The 21956-nt window shown below is 46.5% G+C and overlaps 1 protein-coding gene across 1 annotated transcript; it reads left to right on the top strand.

Moving 5' to 3' along the window:
• Positions 1 to 440: 440 nt before the first annotated feature.
• LOC136610359 (olfactory receptor 11L1-like) lies at positions 441 to 21318 on the top strand. The gene is made up of 3 exons (XM_066589591.1): positions 441 to 527; positions 13018 to 13911; positions 21274 to 21318. Exons 1-3 carry the CDS (start codon positions 441 to 443, stop codon positions 21316 to 21318), a joined length of 1026 nt encoding a protein of 341 aa, XP_066445688.1.
• The last annotated feature ends 638 nt before the right edge of the window (positions 21319 to 21956 follow it).

Genomic DNA, 21956 nt, shown 5'->3' with positions numbered 1-21956 from the left:
GAGCTTTGGTTGGGATTGGAGGATCATCCAGCTCTCATAAGGGCATCCAGAATGGTATCTGGATAGCTATATTGACCAAACTGCTCCTAGCATTTTCCAAATCTGATGAAGTATGAATTATAATATGTCTGCCATCCTTGTGGATCTCCACGCCGAATAGCAACAGACATGAATACTGCAAAATTTTTACCCTTAGGGCCTTATTTGCCTTCTTTTGGCAAGAGTGGAGGGAGTTAGGTCCTGGAATAGCATACTTTAGTTGATCCTTATTCTTGTCTGAGAGAATCGCTTGTGCATTGACAAAACAGAGGAGATCACAGAATACCTCATGCAGTGGTTTACCCATTCTAGGCCTAAGACGAAGGGATCTATGAATCCTTTCAATAATGATGGATGGCAATTTCTCCATTCCCAGGAGATCTGTAAATATGTTGATAGCTATGGTTCTAAGAGTCTCAGCAGCCCATGACTCAGAAATGCCTTTTATTCTGACATTAAAGCACCTGTTCTCCTGGTCCTCTGTCAGGGTAAGGCCTCCTATGGATGTCTCAGGTACATTAATTGCTTCCCGCTATAGGATGTATAGTCACGTCCTATGGGGTCGGGTTATGTATGAAAAAAAAATTGCACGGCTATCTATCTTCATACATCGTGGGTGCAGGCTGTTTTATACAATCTGCTGTGCGGTTGATCGTGGCTGTTAACCCTTTAAATGCTGCAGTCAATTATGACAGCTGCATTTAAATCCCCCAAATGACATTCGGGGTTTCCATACAGCCCCCTGCGATAAGATCACAGGGAGCTGTATGGTTGTACTGGATTGGTGAGAGGAAATGAAACTTCTTACTGGAGGCCTCCGCATTTAAACCCTGACATGATTCTCCTTCATGGACCTTCACGGCTTCTGCACATGTGCCTGCTGGTAAAATGCCAGACACATGCACAGGAGCCAGGGAGCACCTTGGAAATTTAAAATCTCCGGAGAGCCTGGAGAAGTGAATGGTGGCCTCCTTGAGTGGTGAAAAAAAGGTAGGAATCTACCTTATACCAGTCTTACACAACTGGATAGAAATTGCAGATTTCACATGTGTTTGATCCGCGGTAATACGATCAGATGCAATTCCACTCAAATCAATGGGTCGTAATTATGTAAAACACTCGCAGAAAACAGAACGCAGCATGTTCTGTTTTACCACGGATATATGTGACATAGAGCCTATTGTTCTTTATGGTCACGGATATACCTGCAGCCTGTATGCAACTACATTGTGCATGGGCTGTGGGTACCCGCGTCAATGCTAAGCAACGGTGCTGGAAATATAAACTAAAAAAGGTGTATGACCACCTGTGTAAGTATGGACTTATGTGCTGTACATTATTCAGCCGTGTGCAGGGCCACAACCGGCTCATAGCTGGGATCCACTGCGGGCCTCTGCAACCGGATTTCCCGCACGTCCGTGTCAAGCTTGACAAAGACCATAGTTTAATGGTTGAAACGTTGTGTTTGTGTATGTTTGGACTTTAATAAGTCTGGTTTTTACCATGAGATTCATCAGAGGAGATTTTGGATTCCTGTGTTCTGCCTTACTACCTTTTTTTTTTGTGCAATGGGGCCTTAATCACCTTCAAACAAAATATCTGTTCTGGAAGCCACCAGCTGCTTCTTTCAGTTTGGGCCCCGTTGTGCAAACAGGGATAATATTAGGGCCAATATAGGTATGTTTCTGAGCACAGGACAAACAGGGGTATCCATTTTGGGTTGTAAATCTTGACTTTCAGGTGTACTATAGAAAAAAAATGTCTTTAAATTGACATATTTGCAAAAATATGAAATTTAATTTTCTCTCCTCTAAATTGCATTAACTCCTGAAAAAAAAACCTATTGGCTCAAAATACTTATGATACCACTAAGTGAATGCATTAGGCGGTGTAGTTTTTTTTAAAACGTGGTAATTTGTAGGTACATCTATCATTCTGACACCTATGAGCCTTTGCAATCTTGGCTTGGTGTAGGAGAACAAAGTGTTCCTCAAAATGTTGATAAGTAATGTGGTAAATGGTTAAAGAAAACTTACATTTTTCAAATGTGCATCTAGAATAAAGTAAATGGATAGAAATACAGATCTTAGCAAAAATGTGTACAGTATGTTTGCACATATTTGAGATATTTGTCACAGAGTCAGTATATTTCTTCAAACTAATTTAGAACTAATCAACAAAGAAGAATTTTATTACAACTTTCTAACTTTATTAAAGAACTTTAAAATCTTTTAAATGGACCGACCAACATCTATATCACGAAAAGAAGAGACTTGGGGATTTGATAAAGTCAAGTGTCCTCTAGCTCAAAAAAAAATGTTATTCAGTGGCCGTACTTTCCAACGGGTACTCAGTATCAAACCACTTTATAAATGTTTATACGATACGTGGAATGATAACTTCTAGCCATTGATTGAGTGCGGTCATCAGATCGGGAAGGCTGAGCCTTTATGTACTTCTCTAAAAGTCCCCCTTGTTTAAGGACTTTAAGATGGATAATATTTAGAGATGATCGAACGTGTCCGTTACGGACACTTACGCACCCGGACACCGGCTTTCCCGAACACTTCAGTGTTCGGGCGTAAATGTTCGGGGGCCGCCGGGGGGCGGGGGTCGCCGTGGCAGCGCGGGCGGCAGCAGCGGGGAACAGGGGGGAGCCCTCTCTCTCTCCCTCTCCCCCCCACTCCCCGCCGCACCCCCCCGCGCTGCCACGGCGACCGCCGAACATTTTTCGCCCGAACACGGAAGTACTCGCAAAGTTCGGTGTTCGGGCGAAAAGGGGCGGGGCCGAACATGTTCGATCATCTCTAATAATATTTTATTCAGCTAGTAAAGATAGTGTACTGTATGTACTTGATATATACAACATTGCACCCCTTTATTGTAATTATTGTCCCCTATTCATGATCAAAAAATGGGGGAGCGGGTGCATAGTTTTAGCCCTTCAAAATAAACTAGTTTTGACAGTGTTTTCCCCTTAACTTTTCTCATTTACAATATACTATATGTTATTTTTTCTAGAAGTTATCTATTCTGAAGCAAAGCTATTCAATGTAAAACTTAATAGATACTTTTCAAAAAAAAGAAAAAAGTTTTACCGTATATTTTCAGCTGACTGAAACAAAATACTCATGAGAAAAAGAATGGAATCTCTTAAGACTTGTGTAACCTGGCATCTTGCCTTCTTTAACATATAAATATGCAGACCTAATACTGTAATAGTTCATATCTATCTGCTTGACGAACACAAAATCTCCAAGTCGTTTGTCTAACATTCCAATATTTTCCCTTATTAAGAAGATAATTAGGATTCATAAAGAAAAAATAATATGAAAATGAATATCAAGAACAATCAAATATCTGATGTAAGTATCATCATCCAATCTATGTAATAGATCAGCAAATGTTATTAAGCTTTCTGAAGTGCCTGCAATATGTGCATTTGAAAAATAAGCAATAGAGATGAGCGACCCAAATGCTCAGGTCCTCGTTATTCGAGTCAAGCTTTTCGTAAAATTCGAAAGCTCTACTCGAGTAACGAACCCCATTGACTTCAATGGGAGACTCGAGCATTTTTGTATGTGGCACGCCAGGTACCGAGTTTTTTGGGGTTTTTTTTGGTTCATCTCTCTCTCCCTCTTTCTCTCTCTCTCTAATACTCAAACGAGCATCAAGCTCAACTCTAATAAGCAAATATCTTCTAACCTTATTTCTGTTTAACCCTTGGAAAACTAGAGACTTTTTTGTCTTTGTTTTTCATCTCTGTATTCCAAACCATAACTTTTTCATAAACATAGCCATATGAGTTCTTGTTTTTGTTTTTTGTTTTTCTGGTGGGACAAATTGAATTATTTAATGGTATTGTTCAATGTGCTGAAAAACCTTTGAAAAGGTTTAAGTAGGTAAAATTACCAACCCCTCCCCCCCACAATTTCATCATTTTCTTCACCCCATGTGTGTATACTTTGGAACTTTTCTGGATGCAACAATACCATTTATGCTTTTTATTATTTACTTTTTTATGGGGAACATTGGAAGAGGGGTTTTATTGAACTTTTTAGTTACCTTATTTTCATTTTCCTACTAGGTGACGTGAACCTGATTAGATGTTGTAGTCAGCATTGACTGCCTCATCTAAGTGGTTAAAAACTACGGTAACTTCAATCACAGCAATTGCATCCACCCAATTTGGAACAGGGTTGATACACTCTTTGTGACTGCATGACATATATTTACATTATATGGTAGGTAAGAAATGAATTAAGAATTTGACTTTCCAAAGGATTTTTTTTAACCTTTAATATGCAAATTATTAGTGTTCCTTGTAGTCTTAGACTCTTTTTTATCTAACCAAACCCATATACGCAAATGTTTCAAATACCACTGACTTTATAATAGAGTAATTGCTACATATTTGTCCCATTTTAAACTTTAAAAGAGCAGTCACACGAGCAATTTTTAAGCTCATGTATCAGCGTGTGAGAAGAAAATCACACTTCACGTGTTGAAAAATTGCGTGACCAGGTCCATTGTCACCTATATCTTTGCAGGTGCAAATGTTTTGCACATGTAAAAATTGCACATGTGGCTACACCCTAAAACTGAATAGATAAATGTATAAAACAGACAAAACCTTTGGTTTTCAGTTATTAATTAGAGATGAGCGAACACCAAAATGTTCGGGTGTTCGTTATTCGTAACGAACTTCCCGTGATGCTCGAGGGTTCGTTTCGAACAACGAACCCCATTGAAGTCAATGGGCGACCAGAACATTTTTGTATTTCGCCGATGCTCGCTAAGGTTTTCATGTGTGAAAATCTGGGCAATTCAGGAAAGTGATGGGAATGACACAGTGACGGATAGGGCAGGCGAGGGGCTACATGTTGGGCTGCATCTCAAGTTCCCAGGTCCCACTATTAAGCCACAATACCGGCAAGAGTGGGCCCCCCCCCCTCCCAACAACTTTTACTTCTGAAAAGCCCTCATTAGCATGGCATACCTTTGCTAAGCACCACACTACCTCCAACAAAGCACAATCACTGCCTGCATGACACTCCACTGACACTTCTCCTGGGTTACATGCTGCCCAACCGCCCCCCCTCCCCCCCACAGCGCACACCAAAGTGTCCCTGCGCAGCCTTCAGCTGCCCTCATGCCACACCTCGCTCATGTCTATTTAGAATTGCGTCTGCCATGACGAGGGACCGCAGGCACACACTGCAGAGGTTGGCACGGCTAGGCAGCGACCCTCTTTAAAAGTGGCGGAGCGATAGCCCACAATGCTGTACAGAAGCAATGAGAAATAGAATCCTGTGCCACCGCCATCAGGAGCTGCACACGTGGGCATAGCAATGGGGAACCTATGTGCCACACACTATTCATTCTGTCAAGGTGTCTGCATGCCCCAGTCAGACCGGGCTTTTTAATTCATAGTCACAGGCAGGTACAACTCCCTATTGTGAAGTCCCTGTCGACCCACAGCATGGGTGGCTCCCTGGAACCCACCGGCGGTACACAGAAATATCCCATTGCATTGCCCAACACAGCTGAGGTAGTAATGTCGTGCTTAATGCAGGTGGGCTTCGGCCCACACTGCATGCCCCAGTCTGACTGGGGTTCTTTATAAGTGTACAGATGTAGTAAAAACTCTGTGTGCACCTACAGCATGGGTGGGTGCCAGGAAGCCACCGGCGGTACATAGAAATATCCCATTGCATTGCCCAACACAGCTGAGGTAGTAATGTTGTGCTTAACCCTTTCCAATCCAATTTGTATATGGTTTTCCTAGGGGGCTTACTCTTTTTCTGCTGTTATACAACGGCGCTATATGCTGGCTAAAGCCAGTACTGCATGAGCTGACACGTAGGATAGGCTCCGACAGCAGAGAGGCTGGCAATATACAGTAAGAGAACCCCGACGGACGTCTACCAACAACGGAGCTGTACAGCCTTAAACCCTAATGTCTTCACAGGTCACACAGTGGACTGGAAAGGGTTAATGCAGGTGGGTTTCGGCCCACACTGCATGCCCCAGTCAGACTGGGGTTCTTTACAAGTGGACACATGTAGGTTTAACTCCCTGTGGACCCACTGCCTGGGTGGGTGCCAGGAAGCCACCGGCGGTACATAGAAATATCCCATTGCATTGCCCAACACAGCTGAGGTAGTAATGTCGTGCGTAATACAGGTGGGCTTCGGCCCACACTGCATGCCCCAGTCAGACGGGTTCTTTAGAAGTGTACAGATGTATTAAAAACTCAGTGTGCACCTACAGCATGGGTGGCTCCCTGGAACCCACCGGCGGTATACAAAAATATCCCATTGCATTGCCCAACACAGCTGAGGTAGTAATGTCGTGCGTAATACAGGTGGGCTTCGGCCCACACTGCATGCCCCAGTCAGACTGGGGTTCTTTACAAGTGGACACATGTAGGTTTAACTCCCTGTGGACCCACTGCCTGGGTGGGTGCCAGGAAGCCACCGGCGGTACATAGAAATATCCCATTGCATTGCCCAACACAGCTGAGGTAGTAATGTCGTGCGTAATACAGGTGGGCTTCGGCCCACACTGCATGCCCCAGTCAGACGGGTTCTTTAGAAGTGTACAGATGTATTAAAAACTCAGTGTGCACCTACAGCATGGGTGGCTCCCTGGAACCCACCGGCGGTACACAAAAATATCCCATTGCATTGCCCAACACAGCTGAGGTAGTAATGTTGTGCGTAATACAGGTGGGCTTCGGCCCACACTGCATGCCCCAGTCAGACTGGGGTTCTTTACAAGTGGACACATGTAGGTTTAACTCCCTGTGGACCCATTGCCTGGGTGGGTGCCAGGAAGCCACCGGCGGTACATAGAAATATCCCATTGCATTGCCCAACACAGCTGAGGTAACGTCAGCTGTAATGCAGGTGGGCTAAAAATTAATTTGATTACACTGTAGGCGAGGGCCCACAAAAATTGCTGTATCAACAGTACTAATGTACATCCCAAAAATTGGCCATGGCCAGCCAAGAGGGCAGGTGAAACCCATTAATCGCTTTGGTTAATGTGGCTTAAGTGGTAACTAGGCCTGGAGGCAGCCCAGTGTAACGAAAAATTGGTTCAAGTTAAAGTTCCAATGCTTTTAAGCGCATTGAAACTTATAAAAATTGTTCTGAAAAATTATTTGAGTGAGCCTTGTGGCCCTAAGAAAAATTGCCCGTTCAGCGTGATTACGTGAGGTTTCAGGAGGAGGAGCAGGAGGAGGAGGAGGAGGAATATTAGACACAGATTGATGAAGCAGAAATGTCCCCGTTTTGGATGGTGAGAGAGAACGTAGCTTCCATCCGCGGGTGCAGCCTACGTATTGCTTACGTATCGCTGCTGTCCGCTGGTGGAGAACAGAAGTCTGGGGAAATCCAGCCTTTGTTCATCTTGATGAGTGTTAGCCTGTCGGCACTGTCGGTTGACAAGCGGCTACGCTTATCTGTGATGATTCCCCCAGCCGCACTAAACACCCTCTCCGACAACACGCTAGCCGCAGGACAAGCAAGCACCTCAAGGGCATACAGGGCTAGTTCAGGCCACGTGTCCAGCTTCGACACCCAGTAGTTGTAGGGGGCAGAGGCGTCACCAAGGATGGTCGTGCGATCCGCTACGTACTCCCTCACCATCCTTTTGCAGTGCTCCCGCCGACTCAGCCGTGACTGGGGAGCGGTGACACAGTCTTGGTGGGGAGCCATAAAGCTGGCCAGGCCCTTAAAGACTGTTGCACTGCCTGGGATGTACATGCTGCTCGATCTACGCACATCCCCTGCAACATGGCCCTCGGAACTGCGCCTTCTGCCACTAGCGCTGTCGGCTGGGAATTTTACCATCAGCTTGTCCGCAAGGGTCCTGTGGTATAGCAACACTCTCGAACCCCTTTCCTCTTCGGGAATCAGAGTGGGCAGGTTCTCCTTATACCGTGGATCGAGCAGTGTGTACACCCAGTAATCCGTAGTGGCCAGAATGCGTGCAACGCGAGGGTCACGAGAAAGGCATCCTAACATGAAGTCAGCCATGTGTGCCAGGGTACCTGTACGCAACACATGGCTGTCTTCACTAGGAAGATCACTTTCAGGATCCTCCTCCTCCTCCTCCTCCTCCTCCTCCTCCTCAGGCCATACACGCTGAAAGGATGACAGGCAATCAGCCGGTGTACCGTCAGCAGCGGCCCAAGCTGTCTCTTCCCCCTCCTCCTCATCCTCCTCATGTTCCTCCTCCTCCTCCTGTACGCGCTGAGAAATAGACAGGAGGGTGCCCTGACTATCCAGCGGCATACTGTCTTCCTCCGCCCCCGTTTCCGAGCGCAAAGCAGCTGCCTTTATGGTTTGCAGGGAATTTCTCAAGATGCATAGCAGAGGAATGGTGACGCTAATGATTGTAGCATCGCCGCTCACCACCTGGGTAGACTCCTCAAAATTACCAAGGACATGGCAGATGTCTGCCAACCAGGCCCACTCTTCTGAAAGGAATTGAGGAGGCTGACTCCCACTGCGCCGCCCATGTTGGAGTTGGTATTCGACTATAGCTCTACGCTGTTCATAGAGCCTGGCCAACATGTGGAGCGTAGAGTTCCACCGTGTGGGCACGTCGCACAGCAGTCGGTGCACTGGCAGCTTAAAGTGATGTTGCAGGGTGCGCAGGGTGGCAGCGTCCGTGTGGGACTTGTGGAAATGTGCGCAGAGCCGGCGCGCCTTTACGAGCAGGTCTGACAAGCGTGGGTAGCTTTTCAGAAAGCGCTGAACCACCAAATTAAAGACGTGGGCCAGGCATGGCACGTGCGTGAGGCTGCCGAGCTGCAGAGCCGCCACCAGGTTACGGCCGTTGTCACACACGACCATGCCCGGTTGGAGGCTCAGCGGCGCAAGCCAGCGGTCGGTCTGCTGTGTCAGACCCTGCAGCAGTTCGTGGGCCGTGTGCCTCTTATCGCCTAAGCTGAGTAGTTTCAGCACGGCCTGCTGACGCTTGCCCACCGCTGTGCTGCCACACCGCGCGACACCGACTGCTGGCGACATGCTGCTGCTAACACATCTTGATTGTGAGACAGAGGAGGAGGAGGAGGAGGAGGGTGCTTTAGTGGAGGAAGCATACACCTCCGCAGATACCAGCACCGAGCTGGGGCCCGCAATTCTGGGGGTGGGTAGGACGTGAGCGGTCCCAGGCTCTGACTCTGTCCCAGCCTCCACTAAATTCACCCAATGTGCCGTCAGGGAGATGTAGTGGCCCTGCCCGCCTGTGCTTGTCCACGTGTCCGTAGTTAAGTGGACCGTGGCAGTAACCGCGTTGGTGAGGGCGCGCACAATGTTGCGGGAGACGTGGTCGTGCAGGGCTGGGACGGCACATCGGGAAAAGTAGTGGCGACTGGGAACTGAGTAGCGCGGGGCCGCCGCCTCCATGATACTTTTGAAGGACTCCGTTTCCACAACCCTATACGGCAGCATCTCAAGGCTGATGAATTTTGCGATGCGGACGGTTAATGTTTGAGCGTGCGGGTGCGTGGCGGCGTACTTGCGCTTGCGCTCGAACACTTGCGCAAGCGACGGCTGAACGGTGCGCTGAACTACACTGCTGGATGGGGCCGAGGACAGCGGAGATGAGGGTGTGGGTGCAGGCCATGAGGCGGTAGTGCCTGTGTCCTGAGAGGGGGGTTGCATCTCAGTGGCAGGTTGGGGCACAGGGGGAGAGGCAGGGGTGCAAACCGGAGGCGGTGAACGGCCTTTGTCCCACCTTGCGGGGTGCTTGGCCATCATATGTCTGCGCATGGTGGTGGTGGTGAGGCTGTTGGTGTTGGCTCCCCGGCTGAGCTTTGCGCGACAAAGGTTGCACACCACTGTTCGTCGGTCGTCAGGCGTCTCTGTGAAAAACTGCCAGACCTTAGAGCACCTCGGCCTCCGCAGGGTGGCATGGCGCGAGGGGGCGCTTTGGGAAACACTTGGTGGTATATTCGGTCTGGCCCTGCCTCTACCCCTGGCCCTGGACACCGCACTGCCTCTTGCAACCTGCCCTGCTGATGCCCTTGACTCCCCCTCTGAAGACCTGTCCTCCTGAGTAAGCGTTGCACACCAGGTGGGGTCAGTCACCTCATCGTCCTGCTGCTCTTCCTCCGAATCCTCTGTGCGCTGCTCCCTGGGACTTACTGCCCTTACTACTACCTCACTGCAAGACAACTGTGTCTGATCGTCATCGTCCTCCTGACCCACAGAAAGTTGTTGAGACAGTTGGCGGAAGTCCCCAGCCTCTTCCCCCGGACCCCGGGAACTTTCGAATGGTTGGGCATCAGTGACGATAAACTCCTCTGGTGGGAGAGGAACCGCTGCTGCCCAATCTAAGCAGGGGCCCGAGAACAGTTCCTGGGAGTGCTCCCGCTCCTGAGCAGGTGTTATTGTAGTGGAGTGAGGAGGCTGGGAGGAAGGAGGAGCAGCAGACAGAGGATTCGGATTGGCAGCAGTGGACGGCGCAGAACTGCGGGTAGACGATAGGTTGCTCGAAGCACTTTCTGCCATCCAGGACAGGACCTGCTCACACTGCTCATTTTCTAATAACCGTCTCCCGCGTGGACCCATTAATTGGGCGATGAATGTGGGGACGCCAGAAACGTGCCTCTCTCCTAATCGCGCAGCAGTTGGCTGCGACACACCTGGATCAGGAGCTTGGCCTGTGCCCACACCCTGACTTGGCCCTCCGCGTCCTCGGCCGCGTCCACGTCCTCTAGGCCTACCCCTACCCCTCAGCATGCTGTATTACCAGTGATTTGATTTCACAGGCAGGAAATAAATTGGCGCGAGACTGCAGGCCAAATATAATTTTTGCCCTTTTTGGAAAACGAAAGGCCCCACTGCCTCTAGTGAATGAATTATCTAAGTTTAATAACTGTGCTGTGTCCCTGCTTATGTGTCACAGAACGTGAGGGTAGCAGAGTTATTATAACTCTGGCAGAGCAGGTATTTTTTTCCCAATTAAGGAAAGCAAATGGCGAAGCCAGCAGTAAAGCGTAGCTGGGTGCGTATGATTTAGCAATGTTTTTCACGCAGCTCACACGTCTCCACAGGCGTAAGGACGGACAGAGGCTGGACAAATAGATTTGTTTTCAGTTTTTTCCCACCAACAGGCAGCACTGCGTATATTCAATGAACATGAGAAGTTTAATAACTGTGCTGTGTCCCTGCTTATGTGTCACAGAACGTGAGGGTAGCAGAGTTATTATAACTCTGGCAGAGCAGGTATTTTTTTCCCAATTAAGGAAAGCAAATGGCAAAGCCAGCAGTAAAGCGTAGCTGGGTGCGTATGATTTAGCAATGTTTTTCACGCAGCTCACACGTGTCCACCGCCCGTAAGGACGGACAGAGGCTGGACAAATAGATTTGTTTTCAGTTTTTTCCCACCAACAGGCAGCACTGCGTATATTCTATGAATAATAACTGTGTTGTGGCCCTGCCTATACAATTCTTTCCCTGCAGTATCAATGGAGGGTGGAATGCTCTGCAGAGGCGATTTTGAGAAGCCCAAAAAAAATGCAGCACAGCTAACAGCAGCCTGGACAGTACTGCACACGGATAAATATGGCCCTAGAAAGGACCGTTGAGGTTCTTGAAGGCTACACTCACTCCTAACACTCTCCCTGCCTATGCAGCACTTCTGTCCCTAATGCCAGGTGCAACGGTCTGCAGAGGCGATTTTGAGAAAAAAAAAAATCCCACTGCTAACAGCAGCCAACACACAGCTATCAGTGGCCCTAATAAGGACCTTTGGGGGGTCTTGAAGCCTACACTAACTACCAATTCTTTCCCTACAGCAGCTCCGGTATAAACAGCACTGTCCCTCATCTAACTCACCAGGCATCTGAGGCGAGCCGCGGGAGGGGCCGACTTTTATATTAGGCGAACACCTGATCTCGCCAGCCACTCACAGCAGGGGGGTGGTATAGGGCTTAAACGTTGCAGGGGGAAGTTGTAATGCCTTCCCTGTCTTTCAATTGGCCAGAAAATCGCGCTAACGTCTCAGGGAAGGAAGTGAAAGTAACCAGAACACCGCATGGTGTTCGTTACGAATAACGAACATCCCGAACACCCTAATATTCGCACGAATATCAAGCTCGGACGAACGCGTTCGCTCATCTCTATTATTAATACAAATGTATTTTTTTACTTTTTAAATTATATTTTATTTATTCATTATTTGTTTCTTTAAAAGGCATACCCCAATTTAAGATATTTTAAGCTACAGACACTTCCTGTAAAAAAAAACTAATAAAAAATTAACACTCCTCAATTGTTAAACTCACTGCAGATGCAAATTCTGCCATTCCCTCTAATCTTTGTTTATTTTTATGCAGCCCTATCTATGTGACTGCTGCAGCCCACCACTGGCCTCAACGGTGAGGCTAGTATGTATGACTATTGAAGCCAATGATTGGCTGCAGTCTTTACGTGAATGTATGGCACATCACTGCTAAAAGAAACAAAAAATCACAGATGGTCATGGACCAACGAAACATCAACACTGGGGCTACAGGTGAATAAATAAGAGAATTATTTTTTCTATTTTAAAACATTTGCTGCTCCCAAACTCCAGAATATCCTCTTACAAAAATGTAAAACATGCCAGGCTGTAAATATAAAAAATAGAATATATGTTATTTACTTGCATTACTGTATTTAACCTTTTTTTTTTTTTTAACTAAATTCATAATATAAATAATAAGCAATATAATCTAAAATATAAAATTGTATAGCACAAGCGATTGTTACATTCTATATGATGCTTTCTACATTAATTTTAATATTGGGAATGTTGGTGATTATGTTTTAGGGATTAATTGAACAATGTAAGGGATCCATATAAGATGTAACCTGTATTACAGTTTGGACCACAGTAACTCTATATTGTAATGAGCAAAAAATATGTACTCTGTTTGTTTAACTACACCATGCCTTCTATCTGTTCTATCTGCAGGAGAACAATCTGACTGTTTCCCCTGATTTCTATCTCTTAGCATTTCAGGGCAATGAAGATTTAAGAATGTTTTTGTTTTGTCCTCTTCTAATGCTTTACTGTGGGACAATATGTGGGAATCTCCTGATCATCACTCTGGTGTCCAACAGCAAGAGCCTTCACACTCCAATGTACTTCTTCATCTCACAACTGTCCATCAGTGACATCTTGTTGTCAACAACTATTGTCCCTAATATGCTCCATATCCTACAAAAAAATGGAGGAACTGTTACTTTTATTGGCTGCATGACTCAGTTTTATTTTTTTGGTGCCTCAGAAACATTTGAATGCCTTCTCCTTACAGTGATGTCTTATGACAGATATGTGGCCATCTGCAATCCTCTTCGTTATACCTCTGTAATGACAAATACTTTATGTGTGATATTGGCCGTCTTCTGTTGGTTGTGTGGATTTTCCATTAGTATGATTTACATCATAACAATATCAAAGTTAGAGTTTTGTGGCCCAAATATCATTGATCATGTATTTTGTGATCTTCTTCCCTTACTACAGCTTTCTTGTTCTGCTACCTTTAGTATTCAATTAGAGGTTTATTTGATGAGCATTCCAATTGTAATAATCCCAACCACAATCATTGTATCATCCTATACTTATATTGTTTTAGCAGTCTTAAGGATCCCATCCAGTACTGGTAGACATAAAGCCTTCTCCACCTGTAGCACCCATCTCATTGTGGTCTCCATATTTTATTGGACTATGTTCAGTGTTTATGTTGTCCCAACAAAAGGCCAAACAGTCACCATTAGTAAAATCCTATCACTGCTATATACCGTGATTACACCTCTGGTCAACCCCATTATATACAGCCTAAAAAATAAAGACATTAGGAGAGCCATACAGGAAACATTTCTTAAGCATGCAATTTGGTAAATTAACAATAATATAATATGCTGTACATCATTGACTTTATACTGGAAGATACTGCGGGCTTCACCTTATTTATTTCTATTTAGCAATATTTAATTAGAAATGATATAAAAGTAAGACTTTGTGATCAGTATAATAATGCAGATAATTAGAGAACAAAATAATAGTTATTTTTTTGTCAGTGTTTGATCCAAAATCAATATATATGTATCAAAATGGTGTCTGAAGAATAATATAGATTTACCTAGGTAACATGCACAAAATGTGATTGTTCCCAGCAATAGAAACCACATAGTCTTGAAGATATGATACCTCTTAATGGCTAATACATTTATACATGATGTTATAGCAAGCTTGTGAACCTCTCAGGTTCTTCTTCAGGCTGAAATGGAATAGAAATAATATTTGGCATGCTTTATCTGTTTATTCAATGCACCAAATGGTAGTAGCCATGGACATAAAATTATTGTTGGGCTTCGCAAATTCTGTAGCCACACTACCATGCCTAATCCTCAGCTTTAGATATGCAGCATTTGTAGCAATTGGTGAATTTATACCATGCAACTTATTATACAGTTTTCATTGGTCAAGAATGTTTTAACCCCTTAGTAACCAAGCCTGGTTTTATTTTATCTCTTTTTATTTATTTTACAATAAAAAGACAACCTCAGCACAGCTTAATGAAAAATGAAGTATGGAAATGAGTTGCCATTTCCAAGTGTAAATTGAAGATACCATACATAATGTCACTCTTGGTAAATAAGTCTAATCTCATGTTGCAGACCCGGAGGTTTGGGCCCCAGAGGTGGGACCTTGACGTTTGCGCACAACAGGAAGGTGTTCAGTTAGCAAGGGAGAGATAGATAATTGAGTATAACCAGATTAAAAAAAACAAGAACATCAACGAGATGGCAGTTTATAGTGCTAAGAGAAAAGGAGAGAGCATCGTTGAGGCGAACAAATGGTTAGAATAAAGATTGGGGGGCTCTGATCATTGCGAGGAAGATGCAGAGTAGTGAATCCAAGAAAATTATTTCTATTGCCTGTCTCCCAAGTCACCAAGTCCTCAAACCTATATATTTGAGAGACCATGCCCCTCCATTGGTCTAAAGTAGGAGTCGTTTTTTCTTCCCATAGGAGAGGGATAATTAACTTAGCATCTGTCAGCAGTACTGTCGGAAGGTGTTTCTTAGATGATTAGAATTGTGGAGAAAGTTTCCATAATAGGACCTCCTCTGGAGCAAAGTCATACATGGATTTACATATTTTGTTTATTTGATCCAAAAATGATTTTTGCCACCAGATGTGTAATAAAGAGCCTTTGTCAGTGTCACATCTCTAACAGCTGTTGGTTGGTGAGAAGTTGGCTTTGTATAGGGAGCTAGGTGCTTTGTACCATTTTGTAAGAATTGTGAAAGAATTTTCCAGGATTCAGACACACCTGGAGAAACCATGTGAATTATTAAATACCATTTGAACCTCCTTCTTCTTTAGATACATTTTTAGTTCCCTTTCTCATTCCCTAATAAACCAAGGTTTCTCTGAGGACTGATTAAGCAGTAAGCCTTTGTACAAGAGAGCCATAAACCAGATAGGGTCTCTTAATCGCTTACAAAAAAATTGTTTGAAATTTCTTAATAGAGTTAAATATATCTAGGGTCTCAATAAAGTTAAGTGATTTATCTGGTAGTAATATTTTAATTTGAGATTGGTCGGTGAGGTGGCTAGGTGGCTACCCTTCATAATATTGAAGATAGTCATGGAGCTAAGATGTGTCCAGGCTCCTAATATCTCCATTAGTTTGTTGGCTGATATAGCCAGAATTAGTGAGGCTGGGACCATTGGAGCCAGTGTTGCCTGGGGTTCTGTAGCAGGGCATAGGGAGCAAACAACCTTATTAGTATCTTTTGTGGTCAGGCTGAGAGCTTAAAGTCTAGTTGTAAGGGGACCATCTGACCAAAGGAGATATTGGTCTTTTTTTTCGAGACCTGTGTCAAGTAGATTTGTGTCCAAGTTAGACAATGATAACCATCTGGCTAAGTGTATAGCCTTGTAATAAAGTAGGATATTTGGGAGGTTGAAGCTGCCTTCTGCTCTTTTCTGGGTTAATATGTGAAAGTTAAATGAGGTTTACGTTTATTCCAAATAAAGTTGCAGAAGGTTTGGTTGAGTTTAGTGAAGAAGTGGAGCAAAATTTCCATTTGCACTGTTTGTAGAGTATAAAGAATATAGGGTAGGATATAGGTAGAAATGAGGTTTTTCCTACCCATCCATGGGAGGTATGGAATATGACATTGATGTAGCAGTGAACGGACTTTTTTTTTAAGAAGAGGGATATAGTTTGCTTTGAATAGAAGGGCAGGGTTTAGGGTCATGGTGATACCTAGATGTTTTATACCAGAGGAGGGCCACATGATGGGGTGTTGTTTTTTTAAGTAAAGATATTATGTTGTTTGGGGCTGAAATATTAAGGGCTTCAGATTTACTATAGTTCACTTTAAAATTTGAGATTTTTCCAAATAGGTCAAGGATTTCAAGGCTTTTGGGAAGTGCTTCTTCAGGATTAGGCATTAGGATAAGAAGGTCAGCTGCAAATGCATCTGTGTTGTGGGCGCTGTTCCTCGCTTTTAGTCCCCTAATTTCTGGGTTTTGCCTAACCTTTTGTAGTATTGCTTCCATCACTAAAATAAAAATGGTTGGTGATAATGGACACTCCTGCCTAGTTCCATTGTTGATAGGGAAGGGGTTTAAGAGTGATCCATTTGCTAGGATTCTAGCTGAAGGTTTATAGTATAATGATAATATAGCTGTTATGAATTGGGGCGGAAAGCCGAATTTGGCCATTGTGTAAGTCATAAAAGTCCAATTCACTCTGTTGAATGCCTTTTTGGCATCTGTGTTAAGGAGGGTGAGTGGAATTTTGTTAGATTTGGTGAAATGTATGGCATTGATAATGCGGGTTGTATTAAATTTGCCTTCTCGACTGAGACAAAACCCATTTGATCAGGGTGGATAAGTCTGGAAATTACTGTGGATATGCGCTGTGCAATAAGCTTTGCCCACCATTTGAATTCTGTGTTTAGTAAAGAGATAGGATGTTAGTTAACACTAGAGATGAGCGAGCACACTTGTCCGAGCTTGATGCTCGTTCGAGCATTAGGGTACTCGATATGCTCGTTACTTGAGTCGAACACCATGCGGAACTCAAGTCAATTCCATTTCCTTCCCCGCATGTTTAGCGCCATTTTCCAGCCAGTAGATATGCGGGGAAGGCATTACCCCTTCATCCTGTGATGTGCCAGCCCTATCCCACCCCCCAGCAGTGACTGGCTGGCGAGATCAAGTGACCGCCGAGTACTTAAAACGGTCCCGACCGCGGCTCGCCTCAGACACACGCTGGCAGAGCTAAGGGAAAGTGCTGCTGCTGATATAGGGAAAGTGATAGCGTAGGTCCTGTCTTCAAGAACCCCAACGGTCCTTCTTAGGGCTACATCTGACCGTGTGCATTACTGTTGTGGCTGGCTGGGAGCAGTAGTGTACCATTTTCTTTTTTTCATCTCGGGCTGTGCAGATCATTTCTCAGTCTGCAGTATATTATACAGAGTATAGGGAAATGGCTGCTGCTGATATAGGGAAAGTGTTAGAGTAGGATCCTCCGTGCAAAAACCCCAAAGCTCTTTTGTTGGGCAACATCTGACTGTGTGCATTTTAGTCGGGGCCTGCTGGGAGTTGTAGTGCTTTCATTTTTGTATTACGCAGCTAGGCCTGTTTGCAGTCTTTCAGTAATACATTTTTCTGACTGCAGGGCCGTACAATACCGCTATCACCGTGAAAGTGCACTCAAATAATTCCTAGCCTGCTGCGAACTACCTCATTTATACCTTCTCTGTCCGCAGTGAATTAGACAGCCGTCTCACCGCTAAACAGTACTGTAATATTACCGGGGCCACTGCAAAGTATTTCAGCTCTGCCGCTGTGCAGAGCGTCTCAGAATACCCTTTCCTTGGTGGGGTTGAGATAGCTGCAGTTACCAGCACTATCCACTGGCTTTAGAGTCTTCTCCCACTCCACACAGCCTCTATGATCTACAAGTCTCTGCGAGCAGTAAATTACCCGTAAGTATCAGCACAGGACAGCAGGTTACTTTTTTCAAGTCACAGCATAGAGCCTCCGCTATCTACAAGTCTCTTTGTGCAGTGAATTAAGCCACAGTTGTCAATGCTGTACAGTGGGGTAATTTATTTGGCCCTGCTCTATTCTTAATCCGCCATGATGAGGAGTAGGACATATTCTGAGCAGGCAGACTCCCAGGAACTGTTCTCGGGTCCCTGCCATGAGGACCTGTGTCTGCCGTCAACTTAAGGCACAGCGTGCGGCGACAGCCACTGATAGAGGGAAAGTCATATGCACGCTATATAGCCTGTATTCTTTTTCAAAAAAACTTAAAGAAAAGCTCCTTCGTTGGGCTACCCCTGACCGTCTGAAATTTACTGTGTGTCTGGTGGGAGGTGTAGTGAATCACTATTGCATGGCTAGGCTACTTTGCAGCCTTCCGTATTCTTTGCTTCTGCCTGGAATTAGCGTTGCAATATCGCTGTCAGCCTCCAACTGTACGCAAATAATTTCATAATTAATTTCACCACTCTGTGTCTGCTCTATTCGTAATCCACCATACTGAGGGGTAGGAGTAGGGTTAGAGGACGTGGACGCGGGCGAGGACGCGGAGGTCGAAGTGAGAGTGTGGGCACAGGCCGAGCTCCTGGTCCAGGTGAATTGCAGCCGGCTGCTGCAGGATTAGGGGAGAGGCAAGTTTCTGGGGTCCCCAGCTTCATATCACAATTTATGGGTCCATGTGGTAGACCTTTATTACAAACAGAGCAGTGTGAGCAGGTGCTGTCGTGGATGGCAGAAAATACATCCAGCAATGTATCAGCCACCCAGTCTTCTACGCCGTCCACTGCTGCAACTCTGAATCCTCTGGCTGCTGCTCCTCCTTCCTCCCAGCCTCCTCACTCCATGAAAGTGACACATTCCGATGAGCAGAGAGACTCCCAGGAACTGTTCTCGGGCCCCTGCCTTGATTGGATAAAAATGGTTCCTCTCTCACCTGAGGAGTTTGTCGTGACCGATGCCCAACCATTGGAAAGTTCCTGGAGTCTGGGTGATGAGGCTAGGGACTTCCGGCAACTGTCTCAACAGCTTTTTGTGCGTGAGGAGGATGATGATGATGAGACACAGTTGTCTGTCAGTGAGATAGTAGTAAGGGCACTAAGTCTGAGGGAGGAGCGCACAGAGGATTCGGAGGAAGAGCAGTTGGACGATGAGGTGACTGACCCCAACTGGTTTGCTAAGCCTACTGAGGACAGGGGTTCAGAGGGGGAGGCAAGTGCAGCAGCAGGACAGGTTGGAAGAGGCAGTGGGGTGGCCAGGGGTAGAGGCAGGACCAGAGCGAAGAATCCCCCAACTGTTTCCCAAAGCACCACCTCACGGCAAGCCTCCGTGCAGAAGGCTAGGTGTTCAAAGGTGTGGATGTTTTTGAGTGAGAGCGCGGGCGACCGACGATCAGTGGTGTGCAACCTGTGCCGCACCAAGATCAGCCGGAGAGCCACCACTACCAGCCTCACCACAACCAGCATGCGCAGGCATATCATGGCCAAGCACACCACAATGTGGGACGTAGACTGTTCACCGCCTCCGGGTCACAAAACTGCCTCTTCCCCTGTGCCCCAACCTGCCACACAGATCCAATCCCCCTCCCAGGACACAGGCACGAGCGCCTCCTGGCCTGCACCCACACCCTCACCTCTACCGTCCTCCACTCCATACAGCAATGTCTCTCAGCACAGCGTTCAGCTGTCGCTAACACAAGTGTTGGAGCGAAAGCGCAAATACGCTGCCACCCACCAGCACACACAAGCTTTAATCGGCCTGGATATGCTGCCGTACAGGCTTGTGGAAATGGAGGCTTTCGGAAACATGATGGCTGTGGCGGTCCCGCTATACTCGGTCCCCAGTCGCCACTATTTTTCCCGATGTGCCTTCCCAGCCCTACACCAGCACGTCTCCTACAACATAAATTTTGCCCTCACCAACGCGGTTACTTGGAAGGTCCACTTAACCACAGACACGTGGACAAGTACTGGCGGGCAGGGCCACTATATCTCCCTGACGGCACATTGGGTGAATTTGGTGGATGCTGGGACCGAGTCAGAGCCTGGGACCGCTCACATCCTAGCCACACCCAGAATAGCGGGTCCTACCTCGGTGCTGGTATCTACGGTGTTTTATGCCCCATCCTTCAAACCCTCCCCCTCCTCCTCCTCCACTACCTTTACCTCTCAATTAATAAGTGTGAGCACGTCGCCAGCAGTCGGTATTGCGCGGCGCGACAGCACAGCGGTGGGCAAGCGTCAGCAGGCCGTGCTGAAACTACTCAGCTTAGGTGACAAGAGGCACTCGGCCCCCAAACTGTTGCAGGGTCTTACAGAGCTTTCGCCGCTGAGCCTCCAATCGAGCATGGTCATGTGTGACAACGGCCGTAACCTGGTGCCGGCTCTGCAGCTTGGCAGCCTCACACACATGCCATGCCTGGCCTACGTCTTCAATCTGGTTGTTCAGCGGTTTCTGAAAAACTACCTTCACTTGTCAGACCTGCTCGGCAAGGTGCGCCGCGTCTGCGCACATTTCCGCAAGTCCACCATGGAACGCTGCCACCCTGAGGACCCTGCAACATCGGTTTCAGCTGCCAGTGCACCGACTGCTGTGCGACATGCCCACACGTTGTAATTCTATGCTCCACATGTTGGCCAGGCTTTATGAGCAGCGTAGAGCAATAGTGGAATACCAACTCCAACATGGGCAGCGTAGTGGTAGTCAGCCTCTCCAATTCTTTGGATTCTTGAGAATTGGGCCTGGATGGCAGATAACTGCCAGGTCCTCACAAACTTTGAGGAGTCAACCCAGATGGTGAGCGGCGATGCGGCAATCATTAGCGTTACCATCCCGCTGCTTTGCCTGCTGTGAAGTTCGCTGCAAAGCATAAAGGCCGATGCTTTGCAGTCGGAACAGGGGATGGGGGATGACAGTATGTCGCTTGATAGCCAGACCACCCTCATGTCTATATCTCAGCGCGTTTTGGAGGAGGGGGAAGAGACTGCTGGCCACACTGCAGAGGGTACCCATGCTGCCTCCCTCTCATCTCTTCAGCGTGTATGGGCTGAAGAGGAGGACGAGGGGGATCCTCCTAGTGAGGACAATGATGTGTTGCATACTGGGACTCTGGCACACATGGCTGACTTCACATTAGGCTGCCTTTCCCTTGACCCACACGTTAGACGCATTCTGGGTGTACAACCTTCTCGACCCACGGTATAAGGAGAACGTTTCCATTCTCATTCTCGAAGAGGAAAGGAGTACGAGAGTGATGCAATACCACAGGGCCCTGGTGGAAAAAGCGATGCTAAAGTTCCCATCTGACAGCGCTAGTGGTAGAAGACACAGTTCAGAGGGCCAACTAGCAGGGGAGGTGCAGGGATCAGGCAGCATGTCCAGTGCAGGCAGGGGAACACTCTCCAAGGCCTTTGCCAGTTTTATGGCTCCCCGGCAAGACTGTGTAACCACTCCCCAGTCAAGACTGAGTCAGAGGGAGCACTGTAAAAAGATGGTGAGGGAGTACATAGCCAACCGTACCACCCATCTCTGTGATGCCTCTGCTCCATACAACTATTGGGTGTCAAAGCTGGACACGTGGCACAACCTTGCGCTGTACGTCCTGGAGGTTCGGGCCTGCCCTGCCGCTAGCATCTTCATCAGAGAGGGTGTTTAGTGCTGCTGTGGGGATCATCATGGATAAGTGTAGCCACCTCTCAACTGACAACGCCGACATGCTTACCCTCATAAAGAAGAACAAAGGCTGGATTTTCACAGAATTCTCTTCTCCACCAGTGAAAAGCAGTTGATCTTAAAGATCCTTTTTGCTGCAACAGGAGAAAAATGCATCCTCTATCACCCCA

Source organism: Eleutherodactylus coqui, chromosome 2 (assembly GCF_035609145.1).
Source record: "Eleutherodactylus coqui strain aEleCoq1 chromosome 2, aEleCoq1.hap1, whole genome shotgun sequence".
In the NCBI taxonomy this organism is placed as follows: Eukaryota; Metazoa; Chordata; class Amphibia; order Anura; family Eleutherodactylidae; genus Eleutherodactylus; species Eleutherodactylus coqui.
This window is presented reverse-complemented; position numbering and strand designations above follow the sequence as displayed.

Bases quoted from the DNA above. Each gene is read 5' to 3' on its own strand.
- LOC136610359 (XM_066589591.1), top strand. From the start codon at position 441: ATGGTTCTAAGAGTCTCAGCAGCCCATGACTCAGAAATGCCTTTTATT. The intron at 528-13,017 runs GTAAGGCCTCCT...TTCTATCTGCAG, and splicing joins TCTCCTGGTCCTCTGTCAGG to GAGAACAATCTGACTGTTTC. The intron at 13,912-21,273 runs ATACAGGAAACA...CTTGACCCACAC, and splicing joins ATAAAGACATTAGGAGAGCC to GTTAGACGCATTCTGGGTGT.